This window comes from Eschrichtius robustus, chromosome X, assembly GCF_028021215.1.
Source record: "Eschrichtius robustus isolate mEscRob2 chromosome X, mEscRob2.pri, whole genome shotgun sequence".
Lineage (NCBI taxonomy): Eukaryota > Metazoa > Chordata > Mammalia > Artiodactyla > Eschrichtiidae > Eschrichtius > Eschrichtius robustus.
The window spans coordinates 89,081,356-89,109,330 of record NC_090845.1 but is presented as its reverse complement, the minus strand read 5'-3'; the positions used below and the strand labels follow the sequence as shown (position 1 = coordinate 89,109,330).

The following is a 27,975-nucleotide window of genomic DNA, read 5'->3' as shown; positions in this document are numbered from 1 at the left end:
AAGAGCATAGGGCAAGGCTGTGTGAAAAACAGTCACCATACTGAAACAAGGTGCTATTTAAGAAAAAATTTTAAATTGGGCCATTGAGAGACACAGCCCTACAGGTGTTTCTCATTGTATTAGATTGTAAAAACTTTCTTTAAATGTGTAGATTGTATCATGTTCATCATGATGTGTATTATACACTGGCATCTTAGTGTTAATAAACATACCATTCTAATTTTTTAGGTTTACAAGTGATTCTTTGGACGAATGAAAGAGATGGGTTTACAGGGGTGGGAGACAGAAGGGTAGTTTTAATTTAAGCCAGTCCTCCCTACAATCTAAATTCTTGAGAAATGTTGAAACAAATACAAGTCTAGGAAGCACAGTAGCCTTTCTTAAAAGAGTTTTGCAAATCCTTACATTTCATCTGTAGAAGAGACAAATGAGCTTTTCCTATCTGATGGACAGGTCTAACATCAGCTGTTAGCTGACTAGCAAGTAGTGGGTGAGTACCTGCTCTGTGCCAGGAATGGTGACAGGCACTGAAGATACAGACACTAAAGACGTGGTCCTTGCCTTCAAGGAGCTTCCAGTCTCATGGGGCTGACATATAGGTAATAAAATGTGTTACATGATGTGATAGAGGTAAGTCTACTCCTTATATTTCCTTAGGTCACCAAGGGCATCACATTTCAGAACTGGAGAGTCCTGAGTCACAGGCCAACAGTCTCTCTAAGGCAGCACTGTTCAATAAAACTTCATGGGATGATGGAAATATTCTATATCTGTGCTGTTTAATACACTAGCCACTAGCCACATTTGCCTACTTAGCACTTGAAAGATGGCTACTGTGATTGAGGAACTAAAAATTTAACTTGATTTTCGCTAATTTAAATTAAATTGCTACATATATCTGTGCTATTGGACATAGTATCTATGCCATTGGACAGCACAGCTCTAAGGAATGGTAGAATGAGCCCACAGTAGACTCCAGGGTGGTCCTGAGTTGAACTCTCTCATTTCTTTGGAACTTAGAAGGCCCTGGTCAAGCTGCTCCAGCCCTTTAACCATGTTTTTCTATCCACACACTACACTAGGCTTTGAATGGCTCCTTTCCAGCTGACTGCTCTGAATTATGCATGCTAATGTGCTTTACTTATCCCTGGGATGAGGTTTTCTTTCTTTCTTCCTTCCTTCCTTCCTCCCCCCCTCTCTCCCTCTCTCTCTCTTTCTTTCTTTCTTTCTTTCTTTCTTTCTTTCTTCCTTCCTTCCTTTCTTTCTTTCTTTCTTTCTTTCTTTCTTTCTTTCTTTCTTTCTTTCTTTCTTTCTTTCTTTCTTTCTTTCTTTCTTTCTTCCTTTCTTTCTTTCTTTCTTTCTTTCTTCCTTTCTTTCATCTTACCTTTCCCTCCCTCCCTCCCTCCCTTTCTTTCTTTCTTTCTTTCTTCCTTCCTTCCTTCCTTCCTTTCTTCCTTCTTTTTAAAAAGAGATTCCATGACAGTTCAATCATAACAGAGGAAGCAAATGGGGCGAAGGAAAACTAGTTTATAAAGGGTTTTAAAGTGTCTCAAATCTTGCCTTTCACATAATTTCAGATGTTATGAGGTCGTTTCAACTCTCCTTAGATGAGTTTTCTTTCTCTCTCTCTCCACACACACACACATACACACACACACACACACACACACACACACACACACACACACACACTCCAGCTAAGGTGTTGAATCAGCAATTAGAGAAGTTGGGTCCATGTATATATATTTTTATCTCTCATGCCAGAAAACAAGACTGTTCACTGCATTATTTCTTTTTCTGATAGTACAGATAGGGGGAGAATTAGATAAAATATCCTAGTAGGAAACCTCAGAAAAAAACTATTCATGATGTTGAATGGAAATTTAGTTGCAAATAGAAATGAGTATTCAAGAGAAATCGAGTTTATAACCTGATAATCAGATGACCTGTCATTTGTCTGGCAGTTCACTTTTAGAAAGCACCTGCACATTTATTATTTTATTTGATCCTAATAAGAACTCTGTAAGATAGTTAGGACAGGTGCTATTTCCATTTTACAGATTAGGAAATTGCAGGTCAGAGAGGTTCAGTGATTTCTGCAAGGTCACACAGCTATTTTTACCTTGAAGGCCCTGTATTTGGAGGGTTTCTAGGACTTTTCTTTGAATAGTCTGTGTTCTTTTCTAAGCTTAAAACAACCTGCAGAAACAATCACCAGGGTGACTTATGACCCTAACTGAAGCTGTGTCGACCAGGAACAAGCATTTTTTAATTTGGAGACACAAAAACACAACCCTCTTTCCCTCACAAAAATTATATGTAATCTGCGTGTACCTGTGTGTGTGTTATGAATGAAGCTATGACTGCCCACACCTGTTTGTACTGGTTGAACCCCAAACAAAATCTTCCTTTGTTATCAAGTAGACACAAGTATTGGGCAGACCAGGATGAGGAGTGAGTGTGCTAGAAATGGAGAAAGAGCTGAGAAAACCATAATTCAAAAAGAGTCATGTACCACAATGTTCATTGCAGCTCTATTTACAATAGCCAGGACTTGGAAGCAACCTAAGTGTCCACCGACAGATGAATGGATAAAGAAGATGTGGCACATATATACAATGGAATATTACTCAGCCATAAAAAGAAACGAGATTGAGTTATTTGTAGTGAGGTGGATGGACCTAGAGTCTGTCATACAGAGTGAAGTAAGCCAGAAAGAGAAAAACAAATACCATATGCTAACACATATATATGGAATCTAAAAAAGAAAAAAATGGTCATGAAGAACCTAGGGGCAAGACAGGAATAAAGACACAGGCGTAGAGAATGGACTTGAGGTCACAGGGAGGGGGAAGGGTAAGCTGTGACAAAGTGAGAGAGTGGCATGGACATATATACACTACCAAATGTAAAATAGATCGCTAGTGAGAAGCAGCTGCATAGCACAGGGAGATCAGCTTGGTGCTTTGTGACCACCTAGAGGGGTGGGATAGGGAGGGTGGGAGGGAGGGAGATGCAAGAAGGAAGAGATATGGGGATACATGTATATGTATAGCTGATTCACTTTGTTATAAAGCAGAAACTAACACACCATTGTAAAGCAGTTACACTCCAATAAAAATGTAAAAAAAAAGAAACCAATGCAGCCAAAATAATTAAATAAATAAATAAATTTATTTAAAAAAAAAAAAAGAGTATTTGAAAGACGGGCCAGGAGAAAGCTGGGGAGGGAGGACACTAAGAACTGTATGGAGAAAGCAACATAGAAGTTACTTGTACAGGTTGAGTGGTAGGACTCCCAGGCACCGTACAGTGTTATGTTTCTGACAGCATTAAGTTTTTTGTTTTTTTTTTTTTGACAGTTAAGTTTGGAATTGTTCCTGGTTTTTGCTGCTGGGAGTCTGATGGGAGAGGGAGGGTGAGGTGTTCCCCCTCATTATTTCTTAATCTTCCTGCAGGAGGAAATTGCTCTAGTTGTGTTCACTGCCCTTGAACCTGTCATGTTCAAGCAGGCTAGGGTATTTTTTTTTCTCCCAAATAGTACATGCAGTCAGCCAGTCTTAATTACTTCTGTTTCATTGCATTCCCCAGAATCCTAATGAGGTGTGGCCTAGTGGTGTGAGCGCAGGACCTGCAGTGAGAAATCTTGAATTCTAGTTGCAGATGTGACACTGCTCCTCTCTAGCAGAGGGCAAGTCTCTTAACCTGTTAATGGGGTTACTAATATTTATTTAGCTTATAGTAGCAGGAGAATTAACTAGTTAATGTAGGTTGAAAGGGAAAAAAAGAAAACAAAAAGAAAAAAGGGCAAGTTTTTGTGTATCGTGTTCATTTCCAAATGCTAATTCTTTCAGGATGATATTGACAGGAGGCACCTGCTCTGTTGCACTTATCAAGCACCTCCTGGAAGTCTTGCTGGATGGATGAGAAGCAAAATTCTGTGCTATGAGCTCTATAGAAAATGTAGCTACCTTCAAGCCCAGTTTCTAACTTGGGTGTCTGTTTTCTGCCCACCTAAGAATATTCCTCTATCTTATGGTTTCTCAAAGCTTAAGTACATTTTTTTCTCTCTCCTGAAACCTTTTTTAAACTTTCTGAAGTTCTTTGTGATAAAAGGTTCCATATACATGCAAGGTGCTTTAGTAATTGTTGTTCTGTTGGTGCATTGCATAACTACATTACAGATTTCTGATACTCTGACAATTTCAAACTGCTCATAATATTAGCCACTTTTCAAGGTGTAATTATGGATTTACTGTGCATGGTTGCCAGCACTCTTACGTCAGATAGTAGCCTTTTGATTAATCTCTGTTTACAAAATCAGGTCAATTTCCAGCCTACCCTCACCACCCCCACCCTGGCATAAAACGAGAAGTTCTGTTAGGATTTGGGAGGACGGGTCGGGGTTTTGAAAGAATGAGTAAACATTTCCATTACTTCCTTGAATCAGTCCTCTTCCTATTGCTTCTCATTGATGCTTCATGAGGTGATGCCAAAGTGTAAGCTCTGTCTTGTCTCCAACACTGATTTGCTGCAATGCTTGTTTAAGTCACTAGAAATTGGAGGTTACTGTGGATTTCCTTCAGTGCCTAATAATTTCGACAAAACCCAATGCCCTTTATTTAAACTCCAGTCATAATTAGAGGGTTGCCAACGTTAAGCAACCGATGGAGTCTGATTTTGAGAAATGTTTATTGTGCCTCATTAAATTTGAAATTAGTACTTAAGATCAGAAATAAATAATCTGTTTATATTTTGGTCGTGGATGCTGTGTGTGCACACCCTTTCCTCTATGCATCCCAGTGAACTGAGACACCCCTGTGTTTGCCATGGTGGTAATCAAAAATAGCTACACCAAAAGAGAACTATGGAGGATTTCATTGATGACAAACAAGAAAATGATCTATTGAGTTGCATCTGATTAGAAAACATTAATATTAGAAGCTAACACGTTCACTGTTTCTAAGATGGTATATAACTCGGTTGTTTTTTGTCAGCATGATCACACATTACTGGCTTGAGCAACAAGCCGGTACAAGGGAAATGAATTTAGAATGATATGCCAAAGGCTGTTACTCCTTCACCCTTAAATAAGCTTGTGGAGACAACTGGGTTGTAAGTGATGTATAATATAAATAATGAGATTGGGGCTGGAACTGGATTTGGGGGTGTTGTTTTGGCCCACAGGCACAGGGCCACCCACTGCTTTCCCTCCAAATATTCTGAAAGTTTTTCAGCTGACAAGGCTTGCTCAATAGAAATTGTACTCTGCAGGCAGTCAGGGCTCTGTAGCTGCTAAGTAGTAGAGAATTGAGACCAATGAAATAGAATTTAGCAGAAATGGACCAGCTCAGAGTGCTGGACCTTCTCTAAGCCAGGAGGGCTCAAAGATAGGCTGGATTCAGGAGAGCTCATACTGTGGATCCGTGGGCCATTGCTTGTGGGACGTCTTATATTGGTTTCTTACTGTCAGTTAGACCAGCTTTACCAAATCATAGCTTCTGAAGTTGAAGCTACCCCGTAAGTCATCGCTAGTCATCTTAGGTCACCTTGTAAAGATGGTTGTAAATGCCTCTAAAGGACAATTGAAATAGTCACCAAGGTTGCAGGGAAGAAAGTGGCTCATTCCTGGATCCTTCGGGCTATGTGACTGGGTCCTCCATCTAGGTCTGGAGAACTATCTCCAGTTAGTGTGTGCCAAATTTTTCTTTTGTCTATCTGCTACGCTATACTCTCCTGACCCACTCACTGAAAGTAGCCAAGAAAGTCATTCAGAGAAAAATAGGTATAAAGCAGGCTAATCACTTCCCTGATGTTTCCATCTTGTATTTGCTTTCCATCTCAGTAGTAGGTAATGCCAAGAACAGTGTTCCTGGGGATTTTTCTTGTTTCTGTGACTTCTTCTAGCTGAGTCAGTATTTAACGCGGCTGTAGCACTTAACCTGTGTGTTTGTTTTCTTGGCTGTTTAAGGGGGGGAGTAACAATTGGCACCTGCTTGTAAAGTACTTTAATATTTGGGGATGAAAGGCACTCTGAGCCTGCAAAATAGCTTTAATGTGTTGTAGTTACATATTTGGGGATGGTGATTGGACTTCAGGGTTTGTTCCATTGGTGAATGTGGTTGATAGCTATTTACTTCTCAGGTTGAATTTCGTTTATGTGGGATGAGATAGTATGACTCATGTGATTGGGTTAGTCATTTTATTTAAACTACTTGTATCCACACCGAAGTCTTGTTGATTTTGCCTTCCTGTGTAGAATAGGTATTAACTGGTTCCTCAGAGCTTTTTATAAGCAGATATTATTTTAAAGTGCACTGTGCCCCACAGAGGACTTGGAAAAGGGTCCCAGAGCCTTATTCAGAAGCCTGTTCTTATTTATATAATGGGATGGTGCTTAGCCTGGTCATTTAGTAGGCTCTTTGCCTCTGAATTGCATGGATTCCCGAAGAAAGCTGCTAGGTTTCTCAAGGAGGCCTTTGTAGTAAAATTTGCACTGGGTTGCTCTTTTAAAGTCACAACTTTGACCCAATAAAAGATGAGGGTGGAGAAAAGTGATTTCCCTATGCTGCCTTTGTCACCTCTAGGTAGTCTGACCACATCAATGGTGCCAGTAGAATTTTAGCAGTGATGACAAAAGGCCACCAAGAGGGGAACTCTTTCAACTTAACTTGGATGTTAACCAAATGGGCTGTGTTTCCCACTGATAGCCCTGTCCTGAAAGCCATTGGAATCCTAGAGTTCCCTTCCACATGCAGAAAAGTAGCTGCTACGCTGTCAATCTGTGGCTCAGAAGTCTACAGATAAGGCAAAGCCTTATCTTATCACAGAAATTTTATCTACCCCTGGTTTGGAAACAGTATCATGTGTCACTACCGGCGTTCCCAGAGATATGGCAGGACTGATGGATGATGGGCAGGAAGCACCTAACTGTGGCATCTTATCCTTGGCAGTTATATCCAGACTACTGTGTATTTATAAGGTCATAGTTGAGAGTGAGGACAGAGAACAAACTGTAACTACAGAAGACAGTGGGCAGAATGGATACTTTCTGAAGAAACAAGACCACCTTGGCCTAATAGAATTGGTCACCTGCTTTTACTGCAACGAGAAGCTTCATTCTAAACCTCTTCCATTTCTTCTCTGGTCTTTCATTGATGGATTCATTACATGAGTACTTGCTAAGTGTCCAGCATTGTGGCAGTGACACTTCAAATGAAAGCTTCCAATCCAGTTGGAGGATGAACTGACATGCTACACACTGAAGTAATCATAGAACCTGAGGAAATGCATAACTACATCACAAAGTCTGTACACTAAGTGCTGAGAACATGCTAAGCTATGTGGGATGATCAGGGATGTAGACATATTAGAAATGAAGGAAATGAGATATGAGGGAAGTAGAGGACTTGTGTTGGATGACTGCTTAGCTAAAGATTTAATTTAGATTTAGTGCTAAATGTAACAGGGAACAACTGAAAGGGTTCTTTGAGGCCTTGAAAAGAGAAATGCTGTGATGAAAATAGTGGGTGAGGAAGATTATCCACATAACGTTTTGCAAAATGGGCTCGAGGAAAAGGCAAATGGAATTGAAGAAGTAGTGGCACAAGGTGATGAAAGCTGTTGAAGTAGAGCCAAAAGGACATATACACATGCTATTTCTAAGAACTTCTTAAGTTTTATAACTCATTTGATAGGAGAGGGATGTGGTTTGTATTTGTGATATGGGTTTGTACATGTAACAAATATAAAGGCCAAATCCTCCTATGTGCATCACCTACTACCATCAAGCCATTAGGATGCTACTTAGTTCCGTAGAGTTGCAGTGTAATTCTCAAAGTTGCACTCCATAGCCTGTGTACAAGTATATGCCTGTGTCTGCAGGTGTATGTGTCTCTGTGTGTGTGTGTTTCATGTTTTTCTGAATGGCTGACATTTTAACCATCCCCAGCAAGAGGTCTATCAATTTGTGACCTCCTTACCGGTACAGCCTATATCTTTTTTTTCATCCTCAGGGTTTGGTGCATGTATTTTGAATGGATGAATGAATAAATGAATCAGTGCATGAACAAGACCCATTTTGTTTTAGAATCCTACAATTTGAGGGGGCTCGAAGGGAACATTGGCATCATTTGGGTTATTCTCTCCATTCCCTAGATAGATAAATTAAGGCTTCAAGAGGGATCAAGTGATTTATTCAAGGCCATCAATGAGTCAGTGACAAACATGAGGAGGGAATTCAGGTCACCCCACTACACCACCTTGCTTACTATAGTCAAACTGCGTGTGTGTGTGTGTGTGTGTGTGCGCGCGCACGTGTGCGCACATGTGTGTGCATGAGAATTAGTGCTGGTGTGTACATAGGCATGGCTAGTGGAAGTTTATTTAGCTTGTTTTCCAGTTCAGGGTAAATATGAGCTTTCTAGTGATGGCAGCTCTGGGGATGGTGCCTTTTATTCCATCTTTACTAATTCCTCCTCCAGCTTTTGTTGTCTGGATGGATGTCTTTGAATATACATTCTAACTGGAGGCATGTTGGCTTTATTTTTATATAGAATTTACATTTTAACTTTTATGTGTTGAGGATAGTAAGGAGGAAAAAGCCATTTGTCAATTCATTTTCTAAAAACGCCTTTGTGAGGAGATGCTATGTGAATATCTAAAGCAGCAATCGCTTTTAGAAAAAGGTTATGCGTCTTATCATTATTGATCAAGAACCAGCATTTAAAAATCATTTTGCTGTGCATCTGATTTAGGATTCCAGTTTTCCTATTTGTATTGATAAGATGACTGAGTGAAAAATTAAAAAAAAATTAGTTAGCAGATCGCAGTTATAATGCTTTTCAGTTTGATGGGACTTTTAAAGTGTAATTTAAAATGGCTGTTCATTTTCAGATGAAAACCTTAAGGTTTGATGAATCTCTGTCTTCATCTCAGCATCTGTAACCTTTTTAAACTTTGTAGCATGACCTGGGGATTTGTGCCGCTGGGCAAATATTCTAGTCCTGGATATCTGCATTTATTGGGCTTGTTTCTCCTTAGGGCTGAAGTCTCTCCTGGCGATAAATGTGGTGCTGAGAGAGTCGCAGTCACTCTTCCAGAGACTAGGGCACAACTCAGTGAACTGTGAAAGTAATGCAAAATGACAATTAAAGTAGGGCATTCTGGTACCTTGGGGGCCTGACAAAGTGGAAGTATTTGACTTCAGATGTGCCAGACTCATTAACATAATAACATATTACTCACCCCAAAGTCTCTCTAGAAGCCTCCCATATCCAGAAAGGAGCTGCGAATAGAAAGTAGTTAGCAAAGAAGGCTCCTGAGCAGGTAAAAAAACAAACAACAACAAAACCCAAAACATTGCACAGAAGTCCCTATAGTAAAGATCACGTCATTTCCCTCTTAGAAAAACATCTCAGCTCTCTACCCAGAACTTAACTCTCATTTTCTAGACTGCTCTAACAAATATAATTATATAGTTTCCAAGACAGCAGAGTGGAAATATCAAACTTGAAATGGAAGAGTGTTTTATAGCAAGTTGGTGGGAGACATATGTTAAAAATTAAAGGCAAGAACTCAAAAAACACAATGCTTTGGGGTCAGTGAGTGTACAGGCAAAACCTGCACGGTACAGTGATTTATGTTTAGAAAGGTTCTTCTAAGGAACCAATAAGGAACTGTGTGATAACTTTCAAAAAGAAGGCAGAATGGGTAGGATTTTAAATCAAAGTTGTAGTCCTTAGAGGAGAAAGCACTAAGCTATCTAAAAAACTCTGCTATCCAGAAGTATTTATTCTTTAGGTTTTCAGAAAATTAAGATTGTATTAAACCTAAGCAAAGTGAGAAGTCTGCCCTCAGTGAATCCTAGGATAAGGAATTCTAATTAGAGAAGGGATTTGGGAGAAATATATTAAATGATAGGAAAGTGACTCTTATTTACCACTGAGACAGAAAATAAGTTTGCTCTAGACCCATTTTTTTTTCTAATGTCAAAATTTAGGTTTTTCAGAAACAAATATTCTTGTCTCTTTGTTGTGTTCCTGTGCTAACTTGGCTGTATCATTAGAGATGGGGACATTTCCTAGTGAAATTAATGTGACATTTAGAGAAAATTTCCCCTCTCAAATGTTTCATGTTATTTGCCATTTAGAATACTTAGAGAGGGGATTGGAATAATGTCAAGCAAATTTTGATTAAATAAGGCTAACCAGGAGCCAATACATTCATGCAAAAAAGAAAAGCTCTTCTATTATTTCTTAAGAAGTGTTTTTCTGTTGTCATTCTTTATCTTCTATTGAGATCACCTTGGCAGATAATCTGACAAAAGAGATCCATCTTCTAAACAGCTGGGCTTGCCTTAGAAAACACAGCACATCAGGTCAAAGCCTGTGGCCCGTCTTTTGCTCAGGAGAGTTCTCTACTCTGGATGTCTGTTAGAATTACCTGGGAAGCTTTAAAAAAAAAATACCAATGCCTGGGCCCCATTCCATGCCAATTACCTCAGAATCTCTTGGAGTGGGACCTTCACAACAGTATTTTTTAAAAAAAATTCCCTAGTTGATTCTAATGTGCAGTTAGGGCTGAGAATCACCAGCTTAAGGCATGCAAACTATTCATTAAGAAAAGATTATTTCCTTCTTCAGGGTGGTCTGAGTCGCATTGTTTGCTCTACCTGAAGTGTGAAAAAAATTTACTCTTTCAATGCACAGGAGTTGGGTTTGAGCACACGCCTTGAATCAGTACGAGCAAGAACACTTGATGTTAGTATACCCTGACCCATAAAAGGCCATCTATGGCCAGTTAGCTCAGTTGTTTGGATTATAGTTCTAATGAGGCCAGAATAGTATATCCTACCCAATTAGAATGATTCTGTTGCATACATTGTTTCCATAACGCTAACCAAGCTGCCTCACAAAGAAACCTGAGACTAATTAAAGAGGCAAAAGACAATGGATGACTCAGCATAGTTCCATCCATTATGGGAAAATCAGTTCTAGTAATCTGCCTCATGAACAGTACTTCTAATTGCATGAGGATGCAGCATGGGCCATCTGTCCGTTATGGTTGGTGCTGGTTTGGGGAATGGAATATTTACATTTGAAGGCCAGGACCCACGAGAATGGGAGGGGGGTTTACTCTTTTAGACTAAGAAAAAGGAGAAAGATAGGAAGGTGATAAGCTTCAATGATACTCTCCTACCTACAGTGGCAGATCATGGCTGGCTTTTCTGCCCAGGTTAACCCATCTGTGTATCACAGCAAGGGAAAGAGAATTGTTAAGCTTTCCATAAGCAAGCCTTTTAGACTTGTGTCTTCTTTTAACTCAGTGCCTGTGAGTGGGAATCCTCAAGGTGAGATATATTATTCCATTAGGACCAAGAAGTAGTAGTCACCAGGGATAAATTTGTATGGTTTTGCTTATTTGCTCAAACAGGGTTCTGGCACCATGCCTGGAGGTCACATCTCCACAGGGCTCCATATTTGATGCACAGTGCACACAGATTGGACACCCTCATATGCAAGTCTATGTAAAATATTCTACTTGAAAACTGGCTTCTTTAACATGACAATATCTTGGGATGTTGCTCATGCTTTCCCTGCAAAGCCAGTATCCTCCTTTCTTTTACATCTGTTTCTCTACCTATTAACTTTCTTGAAAAAATGATTTAGGAAGTTTGGAGGCTGAGATGGACTGTATACATGTTACTCTTTTATTGCCCGAATGTGGTCAAATCCCTGATCCTACTCAGGGATCCAGGTTCTGTAGAAAGCAGAGGATAAGGGTTTCCATCATTCCCACCATGAGTCATGATAAATGCACTTGAAATTCCCCTTTGGATTTGTGTTCTATTATGCCTATTTTATAGAGGAGAAAAATGAGACACGTAGAAATTAAGTAATTTGTCCCAGGTTGTACAAACTAATAATTAAACTCCTGAGTGCTTAATCAATTCCCTGTTTTATTTGGATAGAATGCTTTTTGGGGGGCGGTTAGGAGATTTTCATTTACTAAATTATATATTGTACTGAATATCATAGAAGAGCACATTTACCTAACACCATTTTTGCATTTTATGTTGGTATAAAAATCAGTTCAAGAAGTGCTTGTTGGTTGACTGACTGATGGACAACCTCTTCCAGCATTGTATTCCCCATGCACCTTCAAGTTTGCTTCCTCCTTCTGCAATTATGTTTGCAACAATTTCAGCCTCCGTTTTCTTACGAACAAATTAGAAATGAACTGACCCTTTTGATTTTCACTCTCCCAATCCATTCCTTCCAACAGCACAAAAACTTACTGTGGTTTTCATTAAAGGGGATTTTATCCTCTAGATAAAAGCAGTGTGGGTGGATATTATACAGCTTATCTTCAAATAAGGGGCATGTGGAGGGCACGGGCATGTCTGAGTAAGTACAGGGCAGTGATGGGATTCAGTTTTCTTCTCCATACGTTCTTCCTTCTTTCTCTCACCTACTCGCCACCCCTATCCCCACTTACTCTAGATACTTAGGGTCCCTATCCTGACTATTGGCTGTTTGGTGCTCATGTGGTAGTTAGATCTGCTATCACCTGTCCTGTTTTCCCCTCTACCAAATTCTGAGCTCCTTGAAACGTAAAGCTGCATCTAAGAGCCTAGCGCAGCTAACGTGAGACACGTAGTCATCGGAAAGGAATGTACTATTTTGTTAGCTCGACAGCTATTGTGTTTCCTTTCCCAGGCACTTTCAGTTGAAGTGATTTCAGAAGGCCCTAAGGAATGGTAAGAATGGTGAGAATTTCTGGTAGACTGGCAGGAGAGCGGAGGAGATGTGTTTGGGCATTTTTCAGTTTATACAATGGTTCAAGGAGAGTAGTACTTTAGTGTTGGAGGTAAGATCCACTTTACTGGACTTTCAGTTACTTCAGTGTTGACTTTTCCCTGTGTTCCCCCTTCTAAGGCTGCCCCCCCTTCAATCCACCCCCAACCTCTGGATGCTCATCAGCTGTTATCCCATCTCTTTCATCTGGCAGGTATTCTGCATTTGCTTTTGTAAAACCGTTGCTCAGGCAGTCTGCTGTAACCAGATTAGACAGTGGTGTTTTAATGATAGGAACTTGCTATGATAGGTTTGCTTGCAAACTTCATGTTTCACATGAAAGGCTTTGGCACCCCCTGTGGACTGCCCTTCATCCTGTCTTAGGCATAATACTTGTTTGCCTTTATGTCTGTGATAAAACGAAGGCCTTCCTGTATAACCAGTGCTGAGCAAAATGTCTTAAAACAAAGGGAAGTGCAGTTTAAATCCACAGTGATTACCTTGCTTGCATTTCCATATCTATGGAATACATATTTTAACATGTTAATTATCTACTACTAATAAAAATACCTTTGAACTTCCAGTCAATTTGATGGGCACAGAATTGTGTCCACTGGGGAATGGGAAGCAATTAGTTTCTGTAAAGATTTTGGGTCATGCTGTATCCTCCCTAAGTGGTTGCATGGTCGGTAGCCAGGCATATTCTAGGGGATGTTTGTGTCAAGTTCATCTTCATCTGCCTGGGAGAGCTGCCTCCACAGAGCCCCCAGGGCCCCAAGGAGGTGGCAGGCATTCGTCAGGCTGTTGCACCACTATGGCCTTGGTTTCTGATTCATTCATTACCTCTTGCCCAGTAGAAAAATTCCTCCTAAGTAGGAGAGTTTAGCTCTTTTCATGAATCGTCTCTGTAACCTTTTTAATCTTTTTTTTTTCCCCCACTGCAGACTGAAAACTATTCTTTTGACTCCAACTACGTGAACAGCCGAGCCCATTTAATCAAAAGGTATGTTGGTTTGCTTGCCTATTTCTACAACTAAGCTTGACTGAATATAAAAAGCAAAAAGATTAAATATTTTTAATGGTCCCATTTTCAGATTTTGAAATGAAAATGCCTATCTGTTTATTGTAGAAAATTAGGAAAATTCAGAAAAGCGTTAAAAAAAACTAAGTAAAAATCACTGGTAATTCCGCCACCCAGAATCACTGTTGGCATTTTATCATGTTTCTTTACATAACTGTATACAGAAATAATTGACAAAATAAAATTGGGGTCATATTAAAATACAGTTTCATGTGATGATTAAGAAATCTAATATTAAAATTTTCTCCTGTGGAACTTCTAGTGAATTTCAGCGTGGCTGTTATTTTGACAACTTTGAAATCATTTTAAGGCTATTTTAATGACAGATAAACTAATTCCTTATCTTTAAAAAACTTTATAGATGAGAAAGGGAAAGAAAAGATATTTGCCTAATTCAATAAATCTTGAAATAGAAGTATTTCAAATGAAGCGTTCAAAGTTGAGATTTGTGTGAATGGTTGGTCATAACTCAGTTATCCATGGAGCCACAGTGTATGTGAATACAGAGCTGCATACTGCCAAGGAGGATTTCTATCTGGTGTGGTGGGCACCAAGGTGCCCAAGGCAGGCAAGACAAGGGGTTCAGGGAGTCCCCTAAGGAGAGAACTTGTGCAGAAAAATTGGTACTGACCATTCAGATGATGCCTTTATTACTGTTTGATGCAAATATCCTCTTGAATGGTCCAGTGGTTATTCTGCAGCTAAAATTGAACTCTGTGTGTGATTGTTAAAATAATAGAAATGAAATAGAGAAGCAAGCAGGGTATGTTAGAGCTGCAGTAGAGATCTGAAAACTCTATTATTTGCTGGCTCTAATTCCATAAATTTACATCACCAGAGGTGTAGGATTCGAGGAATAAACTAGTTTGTTGTACAAACAACTTTAATTCGGATCTAATTTAATTCACGATGCTGCAGTAACCCCTGAAAACATGCTAGGTTTATCTGTATCGGTCTGGAATCGCTTGTGACCTTAAGTGTCGATCGTTAATTATCTGAAAATGGATAGCCCAGTATTAACAGTCATAGCATTGTTTGGAAGTTTTTGAGGGGTTGGGAGGAATCCATTTTGAATATTTCCTTGGCCCACAGAATAAAAACAAAAGGGGAGGAATTCAAAATTATCCGACTGATTTATTAGGAGGGAAAAAGCCCTCTTTTTTGTGCACTTATTAGAGTAACCACAGCAGAAATTTGCTTTCTTTCTGCTTCAGAACTGTTATTTCATAGCTCCTTTTTTAAACTTCTGGTAAAAACAGTGACTTACCTTATCCTCATTGATCCCTTGGGCTAGCTCTGGGTACCTGAGAATTCTACGACCAGGTTAAACTCATAGCATAAGCCGGATTTTCATAGCATGGCAGAAAGCTAAGACTCCTGGGGACCCTCACCGTCTTAGGTCAGACCTGAATATCCAATGCACAAGGCAAACTGATGAGATGAAAACTTATGTTCGAACATTTAGCTTTCGGGACACATGTATTTCCACAGCAGCTTTGGGACTCACTCGAACTTCTGATTTTGATTAATTACTTTATATGTTTTTGTTTGCAAACATGGACACACAAAAGGCACAACCTGGACTCAATAGGATCTCAGTGGAAAAATCTCCTGATGTTGCCTGAAATCAAAGATAGTGGCTTTTTACCAGGGACAACCTTGATTAAGAGGAAACATCTGAAAGCTCAGGGACACAGGCATTTTTGCCAGGTTCTGTTTTTGGAACCCTGAGGGCTTTAGAAAACCACAAAGGCCTTGGAATTTATAGGATCAATTGAATTTAGACAAAGCACAATACCTGGAAAGACACAGGGAATCTTGTGTGCTATGCTTTTTGGGGGGGACTAACGATTTTAAATGTAAAATGTGTGGAAAATGTTAAGAGAGTAGTGACTAGGTGATAAAACCACACAAACCACGTTCAAATAGCTCACAGTGATGTTTGAAAGGCGTTTCGCTGTATGTGGTTTCTTGAGGATCCATTTACATGCATGGAAAAAGCTCCTGGCCAGGACATTCTGAATCTGATTATCAGTTTTAATTTTATTATCAAGTCCTTGTTTCTTTAAATGCCAATCCAATTTCAGGCCAACTTTGAGAACTTCTTTTCCTATCCATCTTTTCTTCCTCTACTCACTTTCTACCCATCCAAGGATGCTTCTTGGACCCTTCTTTTTGGCATTCTCCAGCAGCTGTTAACTGTCTTACACTCAGACTTCTTTTTCTCTCTCTAATCTGTCTACCTAAGGTAAACCAAAGGGGAAAGCCAGAGGGCAAGGGGTTTCTCCTAGCACAAATCAAGGTTGAGAAGGGTGAAGAGTAGATCTGGAAGGGTAACGGAAGATATATGGCACATTCGCCCATAATCTTCTGCACTGAGTAATCTAGCGATATATTTCTGTAGTTTTTTTTTTCTTTTTTTCAGAACGTCACCTGTAACCTGCAGGTATACCCAAGATTTATGTCAGAGTCCAGATTAACAAGCCAAGACAGTTAGGATTTTTTCTGGATGGATTTCCTTCCTGCTATGTTTGTTTCCTTGCTGTCGTCTCAGAGCAAGGAAAGCCAGCAGTGCTACTTTGCCCCTGCTGCAACACTTTCCTCGTGCCAGTTTTCTGTGCTGCTGTCTGATACCCGCTTCTGCAGTGCTTTTTGAGCAATATCAAGCAGTGCATGTGGCTATAGCTCAAAGAAAATAAAACAGAAAATGAACATGGTACTGAAGCAGTGTGGGGAAAAAAGTGAGCATTGGCTCCTAAACCATGCATAGTGCTTTCCTTTTCCACCCAAATTGTCCTGGGGTTTTGCAGCACCTGGTATGGTGCCTTGTCTATAACAAATGCTGGTACATGTTTATTGAAGGAATGGAGGAAAAAAGTTGAAAAAAACACCTCAGCATTTTTCCATTGAAAACTAGCATTAAATGTTCCTTTAAACCTGCAATTTCTGGCCTTTTATGTGCATTAGAATCTCCTGGGAGGCTTGTTAAATGCAGAGTCTCTAGCTCCATCCCTGGAGAATCTCCAGTTTTCATGGGTTCCCAAGGTGATTGTGATACAGGTGGTCCAGGAACCACTCTGGGATCTTCCTTATGTTTCTTAAATATAGTTTCCCTTCTCTTTTGACTTTCACTCTTTTCTCATTCTCAGAGGGTATTTCCTGGGTATGTGGTGTGACCTACTAGGAAGATAAGACCTGTTTCCTTTCAGATTTTTCTGTCTTTTGGAAAGATTTCTAATATTTTAAAGGGTAAATACGGGTCAGAATGTTATTAACGTTCATTCACCAAGAATTTTCTGAGTAATTATTGTGTGCAGAATCTTGTTCTAAGTTTTCTCAGACAAACTTGTCCCTCTCTTGGCCACCAGAGCAAGTAATAGAAACATTTGTATTTGCAATACCATTGGAAAAAGAACCCTAATTTATTGTCCCACAAAAGTTGGTTTACAAGTCGTTCATCTCCCAAGAAGTACACAGGTAATAAAGCAAGTGGAATCAGCATTTTTTATGCCTGGCATAAATTGTTATTTGTTTTGGGTGAGTGGCCAGTTACCAGGCTGTTTTACAATTTGCAGCATCTTGCTTACTGTCTTAAACTGCCTTACAGAAATCCATTCATTAAGCCACTAAATGTCCTTACAGGATGAGAGAGAGAAAGTGGTACTTAGACAGTAAGTGGTACTTAGTTTGTCAGATGGGCAAACTGAGCTTTAAACAAGTTAACTATTCTAAGGTTTGGGGGAGGGGGTTAATACTCCTTGCTTTTTCTTTAGAGAATATATGACTTATTCTCACCTTACCAGTCCCTTAAGTCCTAGTAGCCAATTCTTCACTATCTTATTATTTCTCTTCTTTCTACCTAAAAAACCAAAAGCTCCAAGGTGGTTTATAATATTTAAATGCATATAAAAACGATGATCAAAAATTTAAAAGACAGATCCAAAACCAATTACGAGAAGCTAAATAGAGATCCCTGGCATGTAACTCACTGCAATTAAACATTATATTTTCCTTGAAGCTTTTGAGAAGCCAAGACAGAAAGGTAAGTATACAGAGCGTGTCATTCTCATTTTTCAATAAAGGAAGGATACACATTTGACAGGAGAATTTTTTTCCTGTCCCTGAATTTTAGAAGAAATTAACATAGTGGACAATGTCTGACTATAGTTTATAGAAGATATAGAAACATTCTTTATATATACATTTCCTATGTCAATCCTATAAAAAAACTATGGACATAATATTTAATTGTAACTCAATGAAAGCATTACCATATATGGGAGTAATGATCATATTAAACAATAACCATTTACTGAGCATTTGTGTATACCTGGTACTTCATGTGAACTATCTCATTGTGTCCTCAAAATGGCCTCTTGAGAGAGGTTTTAGCAAATGAATTTTATTATTTTATTTTTTTAGGTTTTTTCTTTTTCTTTCTTTCTTTTTTATTTTTTTAAATAGGAGTATAGTTGATTAACAATGATGTACTTAGTTCCCCGACAAGGGATTGAACCTGGGCCCTTGGCAGTGAAAGTGTGGAATCCTAACCACTGGACCGCCAGGGAATTCCCAGCAAATGCATTTTACAGACAAGGAAGTCTAGGCACAAAGACATTAGCTATCAGGCCCAGGTTCCCATATCACTTGTTCTAATGACTCCAAGTTCAGTGTTCTTTCCACTACAATCAGGAAATCTAATGTGCTACAGGAATAGAGTTTAAAGAACCTAGAGCAGTGGTTCCCACCCGGGAGTGATTTGGCAATGTCTGGAGACATTTTTGGTTGTAACTTCTGGGAGGGGCACTACTGGCATCTAGTGGGTAGAGGCCAGGGATGCTGCTAAATATCCTACAATGCACAGGACAGCCCCCCCTCCCCAACCCACAACAAAGAATTATGCAGCCCTAAATATCAATGGTGCCGAGGTTGAGAACCTTGCTCTAAGGAATGGTTAATTGCATTGTCCTTATTCTACACCCCTCACCATCCTATATCTCAAGCAAGTTTTAGCAACTGCTGAAATGCAGTCAATTCAGGGTTGAATTCTGTGGTTTAAGGTAACAATTTTGCATTGTGGATTAAAGAAATTTTCACATGCTTCAGATAGCAGAAATGCAGGTCAAAAAATTATTTGTTATAAAAATGTAGCAACCAGTAATACCATCCAGGCAGGTTTCCTTTCTCCTGAGGTGCAGGGGTGCATGTGGGCAGGACCAGATTTTTTTCTAAAAAACAAACTTTGAATCTGTTCATGCTGTGCGATTAGTATTTACAGGAAGCCTCCAAATCTGTGCCATAAAACTAGAGGTGGTGACACACTTTAAAGCATGTGTTTCCATTTGGTCTTAATGACCATAAAAGACTCATAAGATGATTGATTTTTGAATAGAACCGCATCCTGGTGGGTCCACAGGGCTGAGTAGCTGCATGACATAATTTGGAGGAGCTGAGTGAGTTGGCCTATTGAGTGATTTTAGTTTTAATACAGTTGATGCTCAGTTATTCTTTCTGAAAATAATTAGCAAACAGGTCAATGCTTCACCCCCTTCTGCCCTTCATTTTCTGACAATTATGGCTTTCCAGTTACTGCCCTTTTGATCTTTTCCTTTTCATATTCAGGGCAGCAAGCATTCTACATCTAGGTTGGTCATATGTTAAAAATCTGCTGTGATTTCCTTTTGACCAAGTGTGGAGAATGACAATGTAGCCATTGTGTCCATGGCATAGCTCTTCATCGTACGTACTGAATGTTCTTATCAAAGCTTCAGAGAGCCAGGCCTGTGGATGTTCAAGGTTGAGCAGATCAAGCGAGTTTGCAGTGTCATCTCCACAGGGCTCCCTTTTCAGAGGTAGAGTAGGTCTGTTGGGACTTGTCCTAATTCACAAGCGTGCCATTCTCCCTTGTTGAGACAACAACACCTTTTCTTGAGTATGCCTTTGCAGCTTCCTCACTGACTAGGGAATGGATTCCCCATTCACTAGGTATTTCAGATGCATAATTTATGGTCCATGGTGGAGCACAGCTGCAGATTCTGTCAGGACATACAAAGTATTAGAAACAGGAGATGGGGCCTCTATGGATGTACCTAATGTACTGTTCTCTATTTCGTGAGAAATGGTGTGGGGTTTTTGGGTAGTATGCTTAGTGCATTGAATGGTGGATTGATTTAATAGGTGCAAGAAAAATTTACACACAAAGTCTTGAGCTGCAAGTTGCCATGTTCTTAGCATAGCTACACTCACAGTTTCCTTAGAGTTCACTCTCTGGTTCTCACTTTCTTCTTACTTTCCATGCACGAAGGCTCTCTTCTTCTCAGCTCCTACCTCTCCTCTTTTTCTTTGACTCTGTCCCTCAACCTTTCTCAGTTAAAACTGACCTGAGTTCTCTGATCCTGATAACCCTTTCTATTTGAATTGCATTACCTCAATTTCTGCCACTTTCATTTTCACAGTTGGTTAGTAGATATCTTTGGAGAGGTAGTATACCTAGTGTTTAAGGGTCCAGGCTCTGCAGCTAGACTGCCTGGGTTTGGTCTTCGATCTGCTACCATTTTAACCAGCTGTGTGACCTTGGACAAGTTATTTAACTTCCGTGTGCCTCTCTTTTTTTCACCTGTAAATGTGAATATTAATAGCACCTGTCTCTTATAGAGTTGTGATTATTAAAATAGTTAACTCATGTCAAGCACTTAGAACAGTGCCTCATGCACAGTAATCCCTCAGTAAACATTAGCTGTTATTATTTTAATTTGATTGTATAAGAAGAGAAAAAAACCTTCTGAAATGATGATATTTTTTGCAGGTGGTTGTTTCAGAGTTGTAGCTTCTTCCGCCTCACCCGTAGCGATGCACTGAAGATAAGTGAATGAAAGTATTAGCTGCATCAGCATCCAGTAGTGGGAACCTCTCTACAATGTTAAGTTCCGTGATCTTTAAACAGAAATTTCTCTTCCTCCTGCCCTGTTGGACAATCCAGTTGCTGTTGGCCTCACCACAGAGCTGACATCATCCTGGCTCTGAAAGATTTTTAAAAATCAGATCTATCACAGTTATAAATTATCATTCTTTCTTTAACCCAGCAGCTCCACCTTCAAGGACTTAGAGGGCAACAGCCTGAAGGATAGCGGCCATGAAGAGAGCGACCAGACTGACAGTGAGCATGATGTCCAGCGAAGCCTGTATTGTGACACTGCTGTCAATGATGTGCTGAACACCAGTGTGACCTCCATGGGATCTCAGATGCCTGATCATGGTAAGGGCTGATCGGCTGTAAGTTGCAACCATAGATTCCAAAGAACCCAGGATGTTTGGAGGCTCACTGCATTACTTTACTGTAATGAGTGTATTTTCCTACAGGGTTTTGAGATGTCCTGACACCTGTCCAGACTCTTCTTCACCCTCCCTGAGTGGATCCCCTATGATCATATAATGTTCAGGCATTTAAAAAGCCAACTACCTATACATATTGCATACATACTCATCAATCATAACTGCACTGCACACATAGGAAATTAGCAGATGCCTTCTCACTAGGAATAAATGCCTCTTTTTGCTTTAGTACATGAATTGGACTGATCAGTTGAGTTGCAGAGAACACAGCACTCATGACACCAAAGGGGTGAGTTTTATTTCCATATCAAGTTGGTTAACTTTACCCAGAAAGAGACCCTGTTCTCTGACCACAGATTGCGTACTCTTTACTGAGGAGAGAGTACAAAACTTCCCATTTTGTCTATGGGGCTGTGATGCCAAATCCCTCTAGCTACCATGCAAATGCATGCCATTGGTCATAGGAGAGACCAGGGTAAGAAAACATGGCTGACTTAATGTAACATTCTGTGCATGTCAAAAATGCCTCAAAGCACATGTCAGGAACGGCATCCTCATGTATGAAGAAGAGTCTATTTTTGGGAACTCAGCCACACATGCTTTAGCAAGAGGAGCCAAGCATAAACCAGGCTATAAAAACATTAGCAGAGTTCAGCTAAGGCAGAATGTTCAGACGGACTTGGGCACAAATGTCATTTTCAGTGTTTTACTGATGCAAACATGCTAGGCAAACAGCCTGTCTTTTTCAATTAAGAACTATGAATTCAGCTTGGTGTTTAGGCTCAGTGAAGGTTCAGAATGCTTGGCTATGTCTTGAGAGAAGCTAGACGCAAGCTCAGCTGGAAGCCCCACTGGTAAAAGACTTAAAGATGAGAAAACAAAATATGGTGATTATGTGCTGGTCTTCAGCTGTTTCATTTCACTGTAAACATCATTAAATGCTTTTGTTTTGGTCTTGTAAATGAATCCAAAGGAAAAAAAATGTACGATCCACAAAATAAAATGTTTTCTATGGAGAAAAAGTTAGTCACTGTAGATTCTATTAAATTGTTTAATCCATCCCCTCCCCAGCAGATCCAAGTGTCAAAGTCTATAATATATATGTCACTACCGATTGTGCACTGCTGCCTTCTCTCATTGGTGAGTGGTGCCATCCGCAGAGATAATATACTTTCTGGGTGACCTTACTAAGACTAAAGATGAAAAAATTAAACATTTATATAACTGAAACAGAGGCTATTTGATTCTCAGAGGATTAGTAGCGTGTCACAGGATACAGACTGATATGTACCATTTACTAGTCTTGTGTCTCAAAGAAATGCTTTTTCATTTGTATCAGAAAGAGTTTTAGTTAGATGCTCTCTAAAATGAAATGACTCCAGGAAAAGAAATAGTCATAATTGATTCTCACTTTGTGCCTGGCTAGAACAACATCTGTTTTAGTTTCTTGTCACATGTCTCTAGGAAAATAGTACCAGTGGACTGCAGCTAATTTTTCTGAGGGAGTGTTTCTTACAAAAGGGATGTATTGTGTATAGATACTGTAGACTTGTAATAATGAGATTCTAAAGCAAATGTGTGGCATTATCCCAAGACTCTCCTATGTTTAAGATGGGGACTACGCACACACACACACACACACGCACACGCACACAATTTTTTGCTCTTCTGTTTTGGCAACACTTTTACATTTTGTTTCTCAATATTCGATCCTTATCTATGTATCTTCATTTTTTCCATTATTCTAGCAGTGGCTAAACCTTGAACCAACCCTCGGGTTTGTTCTTTTCAATTTGGTTGAATCATAAAAGTTTAGTTACAAAGGGAATTCAGGCCTTGTTTACATCTCTGGCTCTACCTTATGATATCCCAGTGCTACTGAGCTTTCCATAATGGTACTTAATTGTATCCCCAATCAACTCTAGGCTAGCCACATAGGTGGTGTCGCCAGTTTACTTGGGTTGAATATTGCTACCTCAAACAATAGCAATGATTCAAAAATTAACGTTTTCTAGCATTTTCTCAAACTTGGATTCATATAATAAATGTTTTTCATTTTATCCTAAGGCACAGTGGTTGAAAGACAATCACTGACTGATTGCATTTTGATTGCCCCAACCAAACACATCTGTGAGCTGGGTCAGGGTGGAGATATGATGGAATGGCAGGAATCTTTTCTTTCTGGATTATTATCAATCCTGGTATCACTCTCGACAAGCCTAAAACCAGGTCAGTGGGTTGATGAACTGGCTGAGCTGAATTTCCTGGTTGCCAGGTGACTGAATTACATTTATCATCTGCAGTGCCTTTGAATTAATATGTCTCAGCTTGTCCCCCATACTGTAGCTCTTCTCATGGCTTCCCAGAAAAGAAGGTGATGGAACATTCTTTATCCTGTACTTCTACTGGCATATGGCACTTTTTTGCAATGCTATCTCTCTATAGCTCTCAGAGTGCCTTGAGAGCAAGTAAGTGTTATCACTCAGCAGATTTTACCACCTGATCTGGTTCCTGATGTGATTTGGTGCTGAGCTGGGGAGTCGCACTCAAATGTTTTAACCATTGTTTTCCCTCCCTGAATTTGAGTTATTTGGTAAAATTACCACCTTCTGGCAGGGACAAAAATTTCTTCCTATGCAACTTCTGCAGACAATCTCTAAGAAGAATAGCCAAAAAGTAGGGTGGTCAGAGATGCCAGAGGCTCATGGGTTTGTTGCACAATTGGGGGTTTCACTGGGCTTGAATCTCTTCCTATCAGGGTTATTTTTGGATTGAATAGTGCTGGGTTAAGAGGCTTTTGTCTCCTTGCTTCTTTGCATGCCCATTTGTGATGACTTGGATATCCCATTATGCATACTCAAATGTGTAGTCCTGATAAGAAATTAGAGTTTATAGGTTCATGTCTTAGAACCGTACATACTAGTCCCAAGCCCAACTAATTTGTTTCAAATCACACTCAATCTCTTACCTTATGATTTTAATTATTGATTATAAATTCATCAGCTGAAAAGATGACTCTAATTGCTCTAATATGCACCTAATTTGGAGTTCACTACAACACTGAATTGGTTTCCCTCCCATGCTAATTGATACCAAATGGAAGCAACATACAGAAATTTGTGATAACATCTAGCTGATTTTGACATCTAAAATCACCAAAATGCAATATAATGATTGCTTTATTTCTGGGAGTGTAGGTTCTTCTGCATTTTCCTAAACTTGTTTATTTGCTAGTTTCATCACCTGAATATCATTTAACATGTTTGTTGTGTAAAACATGGATTTGAAGAACTTGATCTGTGCCTAATGTAACCACTGTTGCAAATTAGCCATGAAAATATTCTGTAGACTGCATACTATGCATATTCTAGTTTCAACCACAGGTGTATTAAGACGTTTACACTTTCAGCACTCTACCAACAATGTGTAATTTAATTTCCTCTAGGCTTTTAATGAAATTATGATTCAGTGACTGAACATCCTTTCCTTATCCTCTTACCTATCCCCCGACTCACCTCTCACCTCACTAAATTTCCAAACACTCATTTCAATTAATCTCTTAGCAAAATAGGGAGTTCTCAATGGAGACTATTTTGTGACATTGCAAAGCAGTGTGCTGCTGGGCTCCAGAAATGGTAGCATGAACCAGATGTTCATAGAGTAATTGAAAATTCCATTTTATCAGAATAGCATTTGCTGTCAAAAAGTTTTATCTTTACTTCAACAAAGAGGTTGATTAGCTCCCCCTGGACCCGAATTAGCATCTTTCAGGCTAGATATACTGTTTTGCAATTCATGTGGTTATTTCTCCCCTGGTTTTGCTCACGTAGAATCTTTAAAAGATGTCTTTAGCCTCTTGAAAATATACCAGGTAAAATGTTTAATTACTTGAACACAGTAATGTATATGTATACAGTGTTTCTATATATATGACTTGCAGGTTTTTTTCATCTTGCCTCAGGTATACAGCATTCTAACCAGACAGGAACAATCCATGCATAGATATATATTATTCATTCATTCAGCAATATTTTTGAGTGCCCACTATATGTCTGGCTCTGGGAATGTGTCAACTACTTCTGTTATTGACTGTGAAAGTTATCTTTTTAGCTTTGCTTATCCGGGTTTTACTGGGGTGACCAAGGTCAGCTCAATGATGAAATGAATAATTCTTTCTGATTTTAGAAATCATCATAAGAATAGAGCCTGGGACTAATAAAAACCTTATTAATATTGTGCCAATAAAGCAAAAGAAACAATAAAAGAAGACTTACAGTCAAGATCTTATTTTTAGTAAGAGTATCACGGAAGATTCTTCCTCGATGTTCTAATTTGAACAGTGTCACAATGTTAAACATTTTCTTTTTAAATCCATCTACTCTGAGATTGAACTTCCTGCTTACTTTTAGTTACTGTCATTGTAAGATGGTTGGTTTAATCTCTGACATGCCCAGTTACCTTGCTGGTTAAGAGGTACTCAGTGATACTCAATACCCAGCCTCCCTTTCATTCTGACATCCAGGACCTTTATCCATTCTCAGTCTCAGCAATGGCTGGGTAGGTGGGAAGAGAAGTGACAGGTGGATGCTTTTGTTTATTTCAACTACATTGCTGCACCAGATAATTGGACTCCTTCCAAAGCATTATTTACATTTTATTGGCAAGGTGGCTGCTAGAATAAAACGTTGTCCTTAACTAAGGGAAACATCCATGCTCTTAGCAGTTGTTTACTAGCATTATTTTGGCCTGGGCCTTTTGGTCAGAGAATTCTTTTAGGACAGCTCTGTTCATCTGCTTTGAAATAAAAGCACTATTCCTTTTCTTAATATAATAATGTTTTCCTGATCTACTTGGAACTTTTAGTTGTCTCATAGTCATTGTCTATTTTAAAATTTATTATTATTAATAATTACCTGTAGTATGGGATTCATTACTCATCACGAGAATAAATGCCAAGGGCTTTCTTTACTGGTTGACACTAAGAATTTCTATATTTCTGAGCACTCGGAAAGCATTGGAGGATGGAGGCTATATAAAGGGAGCACACTGAACAATTAAGGGTTTCATTCTCTAGGAGTTTATGACCCAATAGCACAAATGGTCCAGTATGGAATAGACTGCAGAGGATCAGTGAAGAAATTAATTAAGATTATTTGAGCTGGAAAGCAAAGTGCATTTCAAAAGACAGTTTGGTGTAATGGGATCCCTTTGGAGGAATAGTGGAAGCCAGGCCCCGACATAGTATGCAAGATAAAATTATGCTCTATGTGGGTGATTTGCTAGGTGAATTTTTTTCCAATTGCTTCATGATGAAGCAAGTTCTATAGGCCATGATAAGTAGGGACACTGCCAATAGGACAACAGATGAGAAGCAAATCAAGTTGTTGTATAGGGCTAGATCATATGGTTGATTCACATACTCAAAAAGTCCATTGAAATATCAAGATCATTATTTTCTTTGGGTCTCTCAGTCTATTTAACATTATTTCTGTCCTATCGTAAGATGGTTAAGGACCATAAATAAACTCCATCAGGATGGGAAAACATGAATCTGAACTTTCTGTTTAAATATTTATGAAGTATTTTTTCTGTCATCTTCCCTTTAACCCTTTTATTATGAAATAAATATGAAGAATTGAGTCATAATTTAAAAAGTAATTTCAAGAATACCAAAATCATGTATTATTCCTTTATTGCACTATAGGCAAAATACTTGTGAGATGGCTTTCCTTTCTTACTGTAGATGCTTTTTGTCATCCAGGATCAGGTCTTTGCCCCAGGTATTTTTGGTCTCTGTCTTCACCAGATGTCTCATTGCCTGTTTGTTCATTTTGGGCTAAGGAAAGCTAAGTTGACACATCCACTTTTGAAATGTGGCTTGACAAGAAAGTCTTTTCAATTTCTATTCCTACCCCAAGGCTTACCCCCAATAAAACTTCAGCCATGGAAAAATCACCAGGCACCAAATTGAAAAAGGTTTGAACTGGCCTTTAGAGCCATCAGAAAAGTTACTTTTTAGAGACTTACACACAGCTTAAAGTGGGTAGACAAAACAGATGCTTTTGCAGTTGGGCAGAATGGAACCCCCTCCCCGCCAACTAGTTATTCTGCCATGCAGAGAGAATACAAAGCAGTTCCCCACGGCTTCTCGTAAAGAGATTATCAGTGAGATACCAGTCTCTAGAGTTGTTCTGGAGCAAATCCTTTGGGACTAGACATTTGTGTGCAAGTGACAGAGTCAGAAGGGTGTTGTGGGATTTTAGGTTTTATGCTGAACACTGGACTTCACCCCAAAATGTGCACCCCAAAGATCTACTCTTGTAGTTAGAGGAATAGGTGAGATGGTAGGTAGCAGAGGTGATTTGAAAGGCACTGAATTTAGAAGGGGCCAAAGGAGTTTGTCATAAAATGAACTCTGGGTGAATTCATTCAAAGTTTTGTCTCATTGAGGTGGCCTCATGAGAGACACTTTGTCTTTTGTGGGTTCTTTGTTATCAGAAATAATAATTCTACTCCATTATTCTTCACAACGGTGTAGACAACAAACTTGTAAACTGTTAAATCTGAAATAATAGGCAACACCATCTTATTGTTAGTTCTTTTAAATCTTAATAATATCCATTTTCATGGCAAATGAGACACTTTATGTTCCTGTCTTAGTTGAACGGGGAGATTTTCAGTTTGGAAGGAGTTAAAACCTTAAAAACACATTCACCTCCCCCTACCCCAGTTAGCTAAGCCTTAGATTCTTTCTAATTTGTGGTT

At 39.2% G+C, this 27,975-nt stretch overlaps 1 protein-coding gene across 3 annotated transcripts in view; it reads left to right on the top strand.

Annotated features, from left to right (window-relative positions):
* The window catches only part of PCDH19 (protocadherin 19), a 104,650-nt gene that overhangs the window by 41,166 nt on the left and 35,509 nt on the right, over nucleotides 1-27,975 (top strand). For 2 of the 3 annotated variants that reach the window (XM_068533545.1, XM_068533543.1), the window contains 2 exons: nucleotides 13,742-13,800; nucleotides 20,961-21,133. In XM_068533545.1, coding sequence (XP_068389646.1) covers nucleotides 13,742-13,800; nucleotides 20,961-21,133 — 232 coding nt within the window. The remainder of the gene's footprint in view (nucleotides 1-13,741; nucleotides 13,801-20,960; nucleotides 21,134-27,975) is intronic. The other variant, XM_068533544.1, reaches the window with a different exon arrangement.